Raw genomic sequence first — 12931 nt, forward strand, 5'->3', positions numbered from 1 at the left:
CTTGAAATCACATCCTTAGAGTTGTTCTTTCAGCCCCTCTGTGAACCAGCACAGCCTTTCCGTCCCTGATAAGCAGAAGCATTCTAGAAACAGGAGTCTGGGTACCATCGGTGCTGAGGGGAGTGCCACACTGGGCCCTTCCTGGGTCACTGGAGGTGTTTCTTAACCTGGGGGTCCTCCACAGTCTTCAGAGCCTCTACCCCCAAATTCCGTTTATTCTAACAAGTCCTAAAAAGGAAATGGGAGGATGTCTTCTTTAGAGAAGTGTCTATTCATGTTTTCTGCCCATTTCTTCACTGGATTATTTGTTTTTCAGGTGTGGAGTTTGGTGAGTTCTTTATAGATTTTGGATACTAGCCCTTTGTCTGACATGTCATTTGCAAATATATTTTCCCAGTCTGTCGGTTGCCTTTTAGTTTTGTTGATTGTTTCCTTTGCAGTGCAGACGCTTTTTACCTTCATGAGGTCCCAAGACATCCTGATGGTCAACAGACACATGAAAACATGCTCAACCTCAACGTTGCTCCTCATCAGGGAAATACAGATCAAAACCACACTGAGATACGACCTCACGCTGGTCAGAGTGGCTAAAATGAACAAATCAGGAGACTATAGATGCTGGAGAGGATGTGGAGAAACAGGAACCCTCTTGCACTGTTGGTGGGAATGCAAACTGGTGCAGCTGCTCTGGAAAACTGTGGAGGTTCATCAAAAAATTAAAAATAGAACTACCCTATGACCCAGCAATAGCACTGCTAGGAATTTACCCAAGGGATACAGAAGTGCCCATACATAGGGGCACTTGTACCCCAATGTTTATAGCAGCACTTTCAACAGTAGCCAAATTATGGAAAGAGCCTAAATGTCCATCAGCTGATGAATGGATAAAGAAATTGTGGCTTATATACACAATGGAACACTACTTGGCAATGAGAAAGAATGAAATATGGCCCTTTGTAGCAACGCGGATGGAACTGGAGAGTGTTATGCTAAGTGAAATAAGTCATACAAAGACAGATACCATATGTTTTCACTTTTATGTGGATCCTGAGAAACTTAACAGAAGACCATAGAGGAGGGGAAGGGAAAAAAAAAAAAAAAAACCTGGAGAGGGAGGGAGCCAAACCATAAGAGACTCTTAAAAACAGAACAAACTGAGGGTTGATGGGGGGGTGGGAGGGAGGGGAGGGTGGGTGATGGGCATTGAGGAGGGCATCTGTTGGGGTGAGCACTGGGTGTTGTATGGAAACCAATTTGACAATAAATTTCATATTATAAAATAAAATAAAATAAAATAAAGTGAAGTGAAGTGAAATGAAATGGAATGAAATAATAAAGTAAAATAAAATAAAATAAAATAAAATAAAATAAAATAAAATAATATTGGGGGGGGGGGGAAGGCAATGGGAGGAGGCATGGCGACCCCAGCAGGCTCAAACAGGAATTGTCCCCTTATGGGAGCCACACAGCCACCCACTCACTCGCGGCTCTCCAGGTGCTGCGGACCCCAAGGGACCGTCCCCGTCTGGGCCGGGCGGGGGCCAGGCTCCCTGATCCCCTTTGCCTTCTGGAGCCAAGGCCGAGCCCTGGAGCCCGCGGCCTCCCCCGCGGTTCCTCCCTAAATGCACCCGCCCCGCTTCCTGTTGCGCCCTCATCGCCCTGAGAGCCGCCCACGTCCCCGCCCTCACCCCACCCCCCATCCCCGGGAGCCACCCGCGTCCCCGCCGCCCCGAGAGCCGCCCCGAAAGCCGCCCGAGAGCCACGGGCCTCCGAGAGCCTCCTGCCGCCGCGTCCCCGCCACCGCGAGAGCCACGTCGAGCACGCAGCCCGCAGCGCCGCTCCTGGTAAGGGGACGGTCCCAAAGTCTTTAGGGGGTCTGAGGGCCCAAGGTTTAGTCCCACCCAGTTCTGGTGTGATCTCACCCAGGGTGCAGGACTTGTGGGTTCGCCCCTCAGTGAACCCGGATGGTGATGGTGGGAGTTACGGGCTCAGGGGATTCGGGGTGGCTGGAAACAGGCTTGGAACCACTCAGCCTGCACTCACAACCCAGCACATTTCATGGCGCCACAGGCCAGTTGTCCACTTCCTGGCCCCTGTGATCCTCATGAGCTTCGCAGAGTTTCTTAAAGCAGGACTATTGTCCTCCCCTTTGACAGATGAGAAAACTCAAACGCCCCAGGTACCCTAGCCAGGTAGGGACACACGTCTCAGTTTCAATCTCTTAACCTCCCCACCACCCTCGATCCCTGACTTGTGCCAAGGCCCAGAAAGGTCTGGGAGAAGAGGACGCATTCCTAGGGTTGCAAAGGGCAAATGTGGGATTATTATTCCCTCACCCCCACACACACCAGTCCCATGGGCCAGGTGTTCCAAAAAGACCCCTCAGGGGACATTGTCCCATGACTTTGATCAGAAGCCATTCCATTCTCCCCCAAATACCCCCCCCCCCATCTTTTGTATGACACGATACAGGTAGGACTCTATTCTAGGGCAAACATACTATGCTCAGGGCATATGGGAACAATCCTTTTGTCTGCTAACCCTTGGTGGGAGTTGTGTCACAACCTCACAGTGACTGAAGTACAGAACAAGTGAGCCAAACCAGGAAATACAGGGACTGGGCAGATGAGTGAAGGAGATATTTGTGAATTAGGCAAGAAATATGTTTTATCTTTCCCAGAACAGCATTAGAGAGTCTGCTTTCTCATGGTTTGATAAAATGAAGTAGCATCATGATAAAATCAGGCTCCTACAATTTTAAAATCAGAATGCACATTATGTTTGCTTTCAATTCCTACCTAGGCTAGATCCTCCTACAATCCCTGTCTGATTCTGTCATTTCTGCTTACATGCTGCCTGCCACTCTCTTATGATACCTCGCCCCATTTTGGAGAAGGTTAGCAGAATTTTCCTTTTGGAGAAGAAATCTGCCTTCGTTCCCAAATCACTCACTTTTGCCTGTGCTGAGGTTGACACGTACCACATTCTTTCAGGTATACAATCCTTCCCCAGCCTTTTCCGAGGCTTTATTCCACCCTGTTAATATTTTGTCTGTGACTCATTTTAACATTTCTGTCAATATCCTTTCAGACTTGCCTCTGGACACTTCCTTATTTGTTAATATCTGCCTAAAAATCCATCCCTCAGGGGGAGGTATGTCTCCCCCCGGCAGCCTGACCCACTCAGAAGATAGTTCAGAAGAACCACTATACTGCATTTCCACTAATGTAACCTGAGTTGATTGGCCTTTTGAGACAGCCACACTGCACCATTTGGGTCACACTTAATCAAGTCAAGCAAAAACACCAGATTATTTTAAACCAAACTACTTCAATTCAGAGCAACTCCTGCCTCCTGCAAATTTTTTTGAACATATATATATATGTTTTTTTTTTAGAACATGCACTCAAGATTTTGCAATAGGGGCGCCTGGGTGGCTCAGTCAGTTGAGCAGCCAACTTCAGCTCAGGTCATGATCTTGCGGTCCGTGGGTTCAAGCCCCGAGTCGGACTCTGTGCTGACAGCTCAGAGTCTGGATCCTGCTTTGGATTTTGTGTCTCCTCTCTCTGCCCCTCCCCAACTCACATACTGTCTCATGCTGTCTCTCAAAAATAAATAAATGTAAAAGAAAAATTTTAAGGATTTTGCAATACAATTCTCCATGTTGATTCTAAGGCAGACATCCAGCCTGTCAACACCAGTTGATGTTCTGACTGTGGGATGCTAACATTGTATGCGGTGTTCCAAGATGATGGTGGACTTCTTTGGAATAATCTCTTTTACCCCCTGTGGAATCAAGGAGGATATGCAGGCAAAAGGGGCCTTTTTTATAGCTTAGCTCCATGGCAGTTGGGTGACCTTGGGCAAGTCATCTGATGCTCAATTTCCTAATATTTTAATAGAAATTTCAAGACTATCTTGATCACATCACAGGGAATTTATTTCTTTATTTTTTTTTTGTTTTTCTTTATTTTGAGAGAGAAAGAGAGAGAGAGGGAGGGAGGGAGGGACAGAGAGAGAGAGAGAGACAGAGAGAGAATCCCAAGCAGACTCCATGCTCAGCATGGAGCCTGACGGGCTCAATCCCACCACCATGAGATCACAACCTGAGCTGATATCAACAGTTGGACATGTAACCGACAGCCACCCAGGCACCCCTCACATCACAGGGAACTTAGAAGAACAGTTAGAATCGTGGACATGAAAGAATTCTGAAGGTTATAGATGACTGCACAGAGGATGTTCACAGTGATGAAACCCATCATCAACATCCTCATCCCTATCATCATCGCCTTTACGGAATCAGTAGATTGATTCCAGCATGTTTTATGAGGTTCCCAAACCTCAGAAAATGTCGTCTAAAAATACAAAAGATGGCAGAGAACTTGAGGAGTTTTAGCAAAAGCTGGAATATAATTCACCAAAAGCAAAGGACAGCATGTGAAAGATGGTGAGGCAAATGGTCTTCTCTGGGCTTAAAGAAGGGAGGGGAGGAAAAGGAAAGAGAAGGAAAGGAAGAAGGGAAAAGAAGGAAATTGTCTTAATATATTCTGATAATGTGGAAGAGGATGGTTTCCCCTAAGGAGGGCCAAACAAAACAAAACAAAACAAAAACAAAAACAAAAAAAACACATCCACTGCATGAGTAGAAAAGCATGCAGAAGTTATTTCTATATGACAGAAGCCACCTGAGTAGCCAATAAGCTATGACAAACACTTTTGATTCTATGGCAATTAGTAAAATTCAAGTTTAAACCAATTAAGATATCCTTTTTTATGCCCAGAAGAGCGACAAAACATTAAGTCTAATATCACCAAATGCCAGTGAAGGTTTGGGAATTCTCATATGTGGCTGGTGCCAATGCGAGTTAGCACAACCATCCTGAGGGCATAATTAGCAATACCTAGTCAGATGGCAGCTGTTTATCCCAGGTAAATTGCTGCGCGTATGCACAAGAGGACATACATGGGGATTCTTTTGCAGCATTGTTGATAGTACAAGCACATAGCTTGAAACAGCTCAAAGTTTGTTGATAATTGATAAAATGTTCCATAAACAAGGTCATCTACATAAAAAGCTTAAAATACAAAACCAGTACTATACATTATCTATAGAGACATGTGTATGCAGAAGTATAAATAGGCAAACGAGAATGATCCATAAAATCCTCAGAATATTGTCTTTCAGAGGACAGAGGGAGGGGCAATAAGACTGGGGAGCCAAACAATGTTAATGAAACTACATGTGTAATGTTTGACTTTTTAAACAGAATAGCTCCAGTAAAAATGCCCAAATATTTACATTTGTTCATTGCAAATGGTAGCTACTTCATGCATTTCTCCACTTAAAAAACGTGTTCCAAAACCGCGTAATCTTTAAACCTGGATAAAGACAAAGAACCTCAGAGTTCATCTTAATTATATTGCATGTCTCGTGCCTACCTTATCTAATGCTTACTTACCTTTCCTAATACCAAGAAGAATGACCCAATAATCTGCCTCATTTGAATGAAACATTTATGCCAATCCTGGTGCCGATTTCTGATTAAATCCGCTGAGATACAGAAAAGGCGATTATCTGGGGACCAGGACCTCAGAGCCCACCAGGAAAGAAGTTGGATTAAGATCTGAGCAGGCAATGAGTTTATCCTGAATTTGTCCTGAATGTTGATTCTGTCCCTTCAGTCATGGCACCACCTTCTCTCCACCAAACTCTCTGGCGTGGGGCAAGGTGGGGGATGGGGTGGTAAGGAAGGTGCTGGGGCTCGGCCCTCTACAACTACTTCCTCTGCTGTCAGTGCCTGAAGTTAACCTTGTTCCCATCCCGCTGTCCCACTGGAAGGAACATTGTGCTTTCCTCTTTGCCAATGGAGTATCTGACACAGTTTCTGGGAGCAAAAACTCTCAGTACTTCAAACAAACCAGTGTTATTTACAGAAAGGCAGGGTTTTGTTTTTTTTTTTTTTCTCTGTATTCTAGCAAGTTTGCCTACTTTGATTCCAACTAATAATAATGCCCCACTCCTGGTTCCATAGAAGAATGCTTTCTTCATTTCATTCCTTTTCAAGTTGGAGAAATAAAAACCAACTGATTCCGTTTTAAAAATCTTTCCTAATTTCCTATAAGTTGAAAAAAAAAAAGCAACAGTGCATTGCGTTAACATAACCTAACTTAACTTTGCCTGGCTTGCATAGTTATTCATAGATGTTTGGAAGTATAATATGAGCTAGAAAATTAGCAATGGAAATGGCTCATCCTAGGATAATTATTCTTAGTTGTCTGAATTGAAAGTGTTCTCAGGCCTTAGCAACTCCCATATGGACACTTGCTTTTATTCCTTTCCTGTTTTTTATTCCAGAAGAGAATGGAAGGGCTTCAGAGAAGCAGATATGGAACTATGACTGAAGGTAAGAAAGCCTCGGCGTTTGCAGGAGCTCCAGGCACCTGGGAGCATCACTGTTCTGTCTCCACCGACTCTCACCTCAAACACGGGGACAGAAACCCAGTTACTTTAAACTGAGGAGGTGCCTGGGTGGCACTCTTTGGTGTGACACACTGTCCAGAGAATGAAAAAATATAAGCTACAGACTGGGAAAAAATATTGGAAAAATCCATACCTAATTATGGTATATACAAAAAAGAAATCTTCATGGGGCGCCTGGGTGGCTCAGTCGGTTGAGCGTCCGACTTCAGCCCAGGTCATGATCTCGCGGTCCGTGAGTTCGAGCCCTGTGTCGGGCTCTGTGCTGATGGCTCGGAGCTTGGAGCCTGCTTTGGATTCTGTGTCTCCCTCTCTCTCTGACCCTCCCCTGTTCATGCTCTGTCTCTCTCTGTCTCAAAAATAAATAAATATTTAAAAAAAAAGAAATCTTCAAACTTAATACTAAGACATCAAAAATAAAATAAATAATAAATAAAAAATGGGTGATATGAAGAAACATATCACCAAAGACAATACACATAAAGAAGCACCTGGGTGGCTCAGTCAGGTAAGCATTCAACTCTTGATTTCGGCTCAGGTCATGATCTCATGGTTTGTGAGATCCAATCCTGCCACAGGCTCTGTACTGACAGTGCAGAGGCTGCTTGGGATTCTCTCTCTCTCCCTCTCTCTCTCTCTGCCCCTCCCTTGCTCGTGCTTTCTTCCTCTCACAAAATAAGTAAACACACAAAAAAAAATAAGCTGAAGAAGAAAGAGACAACTGTCACCTGTTCTTCCCCTTCCCTGTCATCATCATGCCCAGCACACTCTCGCCTGCACATGATCGGTGGGAGATGTGGAGGTGAAACTTCACGTCAGGGTTTGGAGGATTTGGAACCAGGCTGTGAAAATGATTTCTCTTTCCTTGTCTGCTCCCAACTGGAAAGAGGAAGAGTTCCCGTAGAGATTTAGTAACCCTGCATGCTCCAAATGCTTAAGGAGAGGAGGAACCAACACCAAGTAGAAGGAATAAAATAACAGATTTTAGGAGCCTGAAATGGCCTTAATTCATTTGAACTCATGAAGACTCTAAAAGTCCTCAGGTTCTCACCCCCCTCCAACCCTTGAAGATTTTAGCTCTTGGCTCGTGTCACCCCACCTCCAACACCTCCCTGTGCAGTTCACTCAGCCAGTTTCCTGTGTAGTTCACTCAGCCAGATATCTCCAACACATGTGCTTCTAATGTCCTTTCTTCCACTTCTCTTCAGCCTCCCATCCAGGGGCATCTCCCAGACTTTGTCCTTGACGTTAATGACCTTCTATCATCTCAGTTTCAAGCCTCCAACTGCCCACCCACAGAGCAGCCATCCAGGGACATTCAGCTAGTCCTTGGCGGGAGGTCACTGAAGCTCTGACAGCTGAGATGCACTTTACGCCTGAGGTTCATATGTGTGCATTGAGCCTGGGGATTTGTGGGTGGAAAAGAGGTGATAATGTTTTCTCATTCGTGGCTTCTCATCCTCTGCCTCCTTCTAATCTCACATTTATCTAGCATGAAATTGACCAAAGCACTATCTATGGAAAAGCCCTGGGATCACATTCCTTTAAAAAAAAAAAAAAAAAAAAAAAAGCTGTATTTTCCCTGCTGTAGATGAAGTGCTTAGAGCATTCTTCTCAGTGGAGCGGTCCCTCCCTTGGCTGTGGGTCCAAGCTTCTAATTTCTAACATAGGCTTTCTATGATCCAAGAACATCCTAAAGGATACGAACTTTCATATGCATTTAGATGTGACTGTTTTGGCGACAGGGAGATCCACGAGTTTTCATGCGATTCCATGAAGGTCCCTGCCCTGGAAATCTTAATCACTAACTTAGTAAGACACACACAAATTGGTTTTTTCATAGGCAGAGGGGAAGATAACTGGTTTGCAACATCGTCCTCACTGAGGATCATCCTGGTGGGCAAGACAGGCAGCGGGAAGAGTGCCACAGGGAACAGCATCCTCTGCCAGCCAGTGTTCGAGTCCAAGCTGAGGAGCCAGCCTGTGACCAGAAAGTGCCAGGCAGAGACAGGGACCTGGGATGGAAGGAACATCCTGGTGGTTGACACACCCCCCATCTTCGAGGCAGGGGCTCAGACCCAGGACACGTACAAGGACATCGGGGATTGCTACCTGCTCTCTGCCCCGGGGCCCCACGTGCTGCTGCTGGTGACCCAGCTGGGGCGCTTCACCGCCCAGGACACGGTGGCGGTGAGGAGGGTGATGGAGATCTTCGGGGAAGAAGCCATGAAACACATGGTGGTCCTCTTCACCCACAAGGAGGACTTGATGGGCGAGTCCTTGGACAATTACGTCGCAAACACGGACAACCATAGCCTGAGGAGCGTGGTCCAGGAGTGCAGCAAGAGGTACTGTGCCTTCAACAACAAAGCCACCGGGGAGGAGCAGGGGGAGCAGCGGGCCCAGCTGATGGCCGTGGTCGAGAGGCTGGAGAGGGAGAACCAGGGCGCCTTCCACACCAACAGCCTCTTCTTTGAAGCCCAGATGCTGCTGCAAGACAGGGGCAGTGCCCACGGGGAAGAGCACAGGCGCTTCCTGACCAAGGTGCAGGAGTATGTGGAAAAGCAACAGCGAGCCCTGAAAGAGAGAGGCAGTAACTGGGCCTCCAGGGTGCTCCTCAGAGTCAAAAACTGGGTGTTTTCTAACCCTGGGATATCTGCCTTCCTTGTTATATGCTTTCTGATTTTTCTTGCCGTTTTAATTAACTTGTGTATTACTCATGCACACTGAGCGTTTTCAGATGATTTCTGCAGTCAGCTATATTATTTTTTGAGTCCCCGTCTCTGTCTGTGTCAGATTCTTTATATGCTTTTTTACATAATTTCACTTCAGTTTCTCTTCCTTGCATTAGACATGCCAGCTTTTCTTTTTTTTTTTTTCAAGTGCTTTTAGGTAAATAAAATCCAAAGGAAAACAAATTTTTTGTTTTTGTTAAAAATTGTAGCAGTAAGAACAAAAGGGATGAGAAACTAACTGTCACAGGATGTCTGCAGGAAGGAAGGTGGTGGACCGTGAAGCTGTGCGGATGTCCTACCTCTGGGCCCTATTTTGTGCAACGATGCTGTCGAGGGGAGACACGTGTTACATTAAAAGCTGGTGGCAGAATTCTTGGGGCGCCTGGGTGGCGCAGTCGGTTAAGCGTCCGACTTCAGCCAGGTCACGATCTCGCGGTCCGTGAGTTCGAGCCCCGCGTCGGGCTCTGGGCTGATGGCTCAGAGCCTGGAGCCTGTTTCCGATTCTGTGTCTCCCTCTCTCTCTGCCCCTCCCCCGTTCATGCTCTGTCTCTCTCTGTCCCAAAAATAAATAAACGTTGAAAAAAAAAATTTTAAAGCTGGTGGCAGAATTCTTTATTTTATTCAGAAACATGCTCTGATTTCATTGGAGTTGGTCATAAAAGACGCCCATCCCCATCCCCACACCTTCGAGAGAGGATGATGAGGTTGTTGAGGGGACTTGGGGGGACTTTCCAAAGCAAGAAGAAGTCCGGGACGGAATGCACAAGAGGGGTCTGGCATGATGAAGGAGAGAAAAGGGGCCACCACAGCGGGGTGGGGCTGAGCCTTAGGAAAAGCAGTCACTGAGAAATTCCAGTGGCGGGGAAATGAAGGAACTGTAATGTCTTAAAGCAGGGGTTGGCAGGGCCAGATAGTGAATATTTTACGCTTAAAAATGGTCTATAGTCTGCTCAGCTCTGCCCTGGCCACCACAGGCAATGCGAGGCTACATTCTTATAAAACTTAATGAACAGGGACATCTGAATGTCATGTAACTTTCTTATGTGGCCATGAAACATAATTCTTCCTTTGATTTCTTCAACCATTTTAAAATGTGAAGGCTTCTCTTCCCTCACAGGACATATGAAACACACAGCAGGCCAGAGTGGGTCTATCTTATGGTATATTTCCTGTTGCTGGTCGAGCTATGTTATAATGCAACATCTTAACCTCAAACCCAGGAAAGGCCAGTTCAATCATGTGTGTTCTCCGTGGGACTTTGGGAAAAGGGTCGTGTCCAACTGTTCAATGGTAGTAAAGAGAAGAGGGCAGACACTGGGGTGGAATCTGAGCAGAGGTCATGAATTCAGCAGAAACAGGAAATCAGATGAGGGTGTGTCTGGTGGCCCCTCCCCTGCCATCTTGTTGATAGCTGCCCCTCCTTCTGTGCTCCTTTGTACCTGTGAGGGACCTGCAGTCACCCCAGGCAGCCTGCGACTGGATGTGGGGTGAGTCTCAGGAACTCGATGTGACACCCAAGCATCATTCTCCAAGCCTGTATTGGTAATAAAGGTGCCATATTGAACCTTACAACTGTATCACATAACTGACTCCAGACATGTTCCACGAGTGTTAAGTTTAAGCTCCTCAAGCCCTGGACACACTAAGGAACTTTGAGTTTTCAGGCCAAGGACCACCTCCTGAAGGCAGTAGTCCCAATTTGGCCAGCCTTACTCGGTCTCCCCTTCCTTGAGTTAATCTGGTCCAGCTCCACATGCGTTTACTACGTGAGTACTGAGTGCTGGGTTCTACGTGGGCACCAGGAATAGAACATAAACGGTACATGGCTCCGGCTTCACGCACGTGACTGTGTGGTGGAAGGGTGAAGGGCACGTGGAAGTGGGTATAAGGGAAATTTACTGGAGAAATAAGGTGTCCACCAAAAGGAGAGTACACAGGCTCCCTAGATAGGCTGCTGTGTGCTGTCTAAGAACATGCTGGCCTCTCTGGGCAGTCACTTTGGGTTGGGGGAGGCCACTGTCAAGGACGAAGAGGTGAATCAACATGCGGGAGGATTGGGGCAGGGAGAGACAGGGCTGAGGGGGGTCCTGGGCATCACCTCCGGGGCTCCATGGCTGTCTCCTACAGAAAGGAAGTCACTGGAGGCTTTTAAAGAGCTTAGTATATTTTAAGAAGTTCCCGTAGCAGCAACGTGGTGGTTGGATTATATAAATGTAAGCCCGGGGGCAGGGACAACATTTAGAAGAGAAGATTTCCATCTCAGCCGTCAGGGCCTGAGCTGTAGCAAAAGAAATGGATGGAAAGGAGAGGATGTCCATGGGCAACACTGAGGAGGGGCAGAATCAACACCAGGTGGTCCTAGACAGCAACACAGGCTGTCTGCTTTTTCCAAAAGCAGGACATTCCTAGGAAACCTTTTGAAAGCCAACATGGCATAAAGCAAAGAAACAATTACTGTTAATTTATATGAAAATTTTTTGAGCATTCCCAGACCCACAAAATAACCATTCTTCAGGCACATGTCGCTAACAGGTGCACAAAATCAGTTGAGATAAAGCCCAGAGCTCCGGAGGCTGGATGCTGAGACGCTGTGTGGAGCTCCAGGGGAAAGCACTGACAGGGCCGCCCTCACTGCCTGGGGTGCATCTGCCCCTCCAAAGTCTCATTGCAAAACCAACGCTGAAATCTATTTTCACTTTTTGCTGTTTGTCATAAAAATGGAAATCCTCTTCAGATTTCTTTCACTAAGCAAAACAGGTACTAATGTAAGTCTTCCATAAAAAAATTTTTTAATATTTATTTACTTTTGAAAGAGACAGAGACAGAATGAGAGTGGGTTGGGGCAGAGAAAGAGGGAGGCACAGAATCTGAAGCAGGCTCCAGGCTCCGAGCTGTCAGCACAGAGCCTGATGCGGGGCTCGAACTCACGAGCTGTGAGATCATGACCTGAGCCGAAGTCAGACACTCAACCCACTGAGCCACCCAGGCGCCCCTGTAAGTCTTTTATAAAAGCAAAGTGGCGTACCATGAACTTTCAAAAGAAGGAGATTCCTGTATCAATCAGGGAGGGAACCAGATTTCTGTCTGGGCCACCCTGTGACATGTAGCTCCCTTCACTGCCCTGCACCTTCAGAGGGAGAGTGGTTTGAGCAGAGCAAGGTGAAGACTTTGGATCTGAATGTGCCAACCTTGAAGCCTTCTGAGACATCAGTACAGATCCAGGAGACAGTGGATGATCTGACCTCCCTTCAGGAAGGCATCTGGATGAGGCATAAACAGCCCAAGAAAGTATCAGCTGCAGCAAGGTTACAGGAGGAGAGCCTCCCTCCAGGCGTGCGGCTGGTCCATCCCCAGACTCCCGGTCCTGCATCCCACCTCTGTTGCTCTACAGGGGGAATAAAGCTGGAGAGCTGGCCCAAAGGTATTTTATAGCAGAGAGGAAGAAATGGTTTTGTTAAACATTTACTCACATGAAAATGTTTGCCAAAGAAATTCCTTGGAAAGTGTTCAAAGGTAAGCTCTGTTTCTCCTAAAAACTGTAAAGGAAACGCACAGAAGACTTGCCAAGAGAGGCTCATATTTCCCCTACTGTCTCCCATTTTATCAAAATCATCCAACTAAATGGAGTTTTCACATTACTCAGGATTCGCTGAATGTCTACTATGGATCAGACACATTAGTAGTAGAGAGAGGCCTTTCCCGATTCTAGGAATAA

At 46.4% G+C, this 12931-nt stretch overlaps 1 protein-coding gene across 1 annotated transcript; it reads left to right on the forward strand.

Annotated features, from left to right (window-relative positions):
* Window positions 1-1714: 1714 nt before the first annotated feature.
* GIMAP5 (GTPase, IMAP family member 5) lies at window positions 1715-9399 on the forward strand. The gene is made up of 3 exons (XM_030308801.1): window positions 1715-1844; window positions 6359-6407; window positions 8325-9399. Exons 2-3 carry the CDS (start codon window positions 6365-6367, stop codon window positions 9209-9211), a joined length of 930 nt encoding a protein of 309 aa, XP_030164661.1. The 5' UTR covers window positions 1715-1844; window positions 6359-6364; the 3' UTR covers window positions 9212-9399.
* The last annotated feature ends 3532 nt before the right edge of the window (window positions 9400-12931 follow it).

Source organism: Lynx canadensis, chromosome A2, assembly GCF_007474595.2.
Source record: "Lynx canadensis isolate LIC74 chromosome A2, mLynCan4.pri.v2, whole genome shotgun sequence".
Classification (NCBI taxonomy): Eukaryota; Metazoa; Chordata; class Mammalia; order Carnivora; family Felidae; genus Lynx; species Lynx canadensis.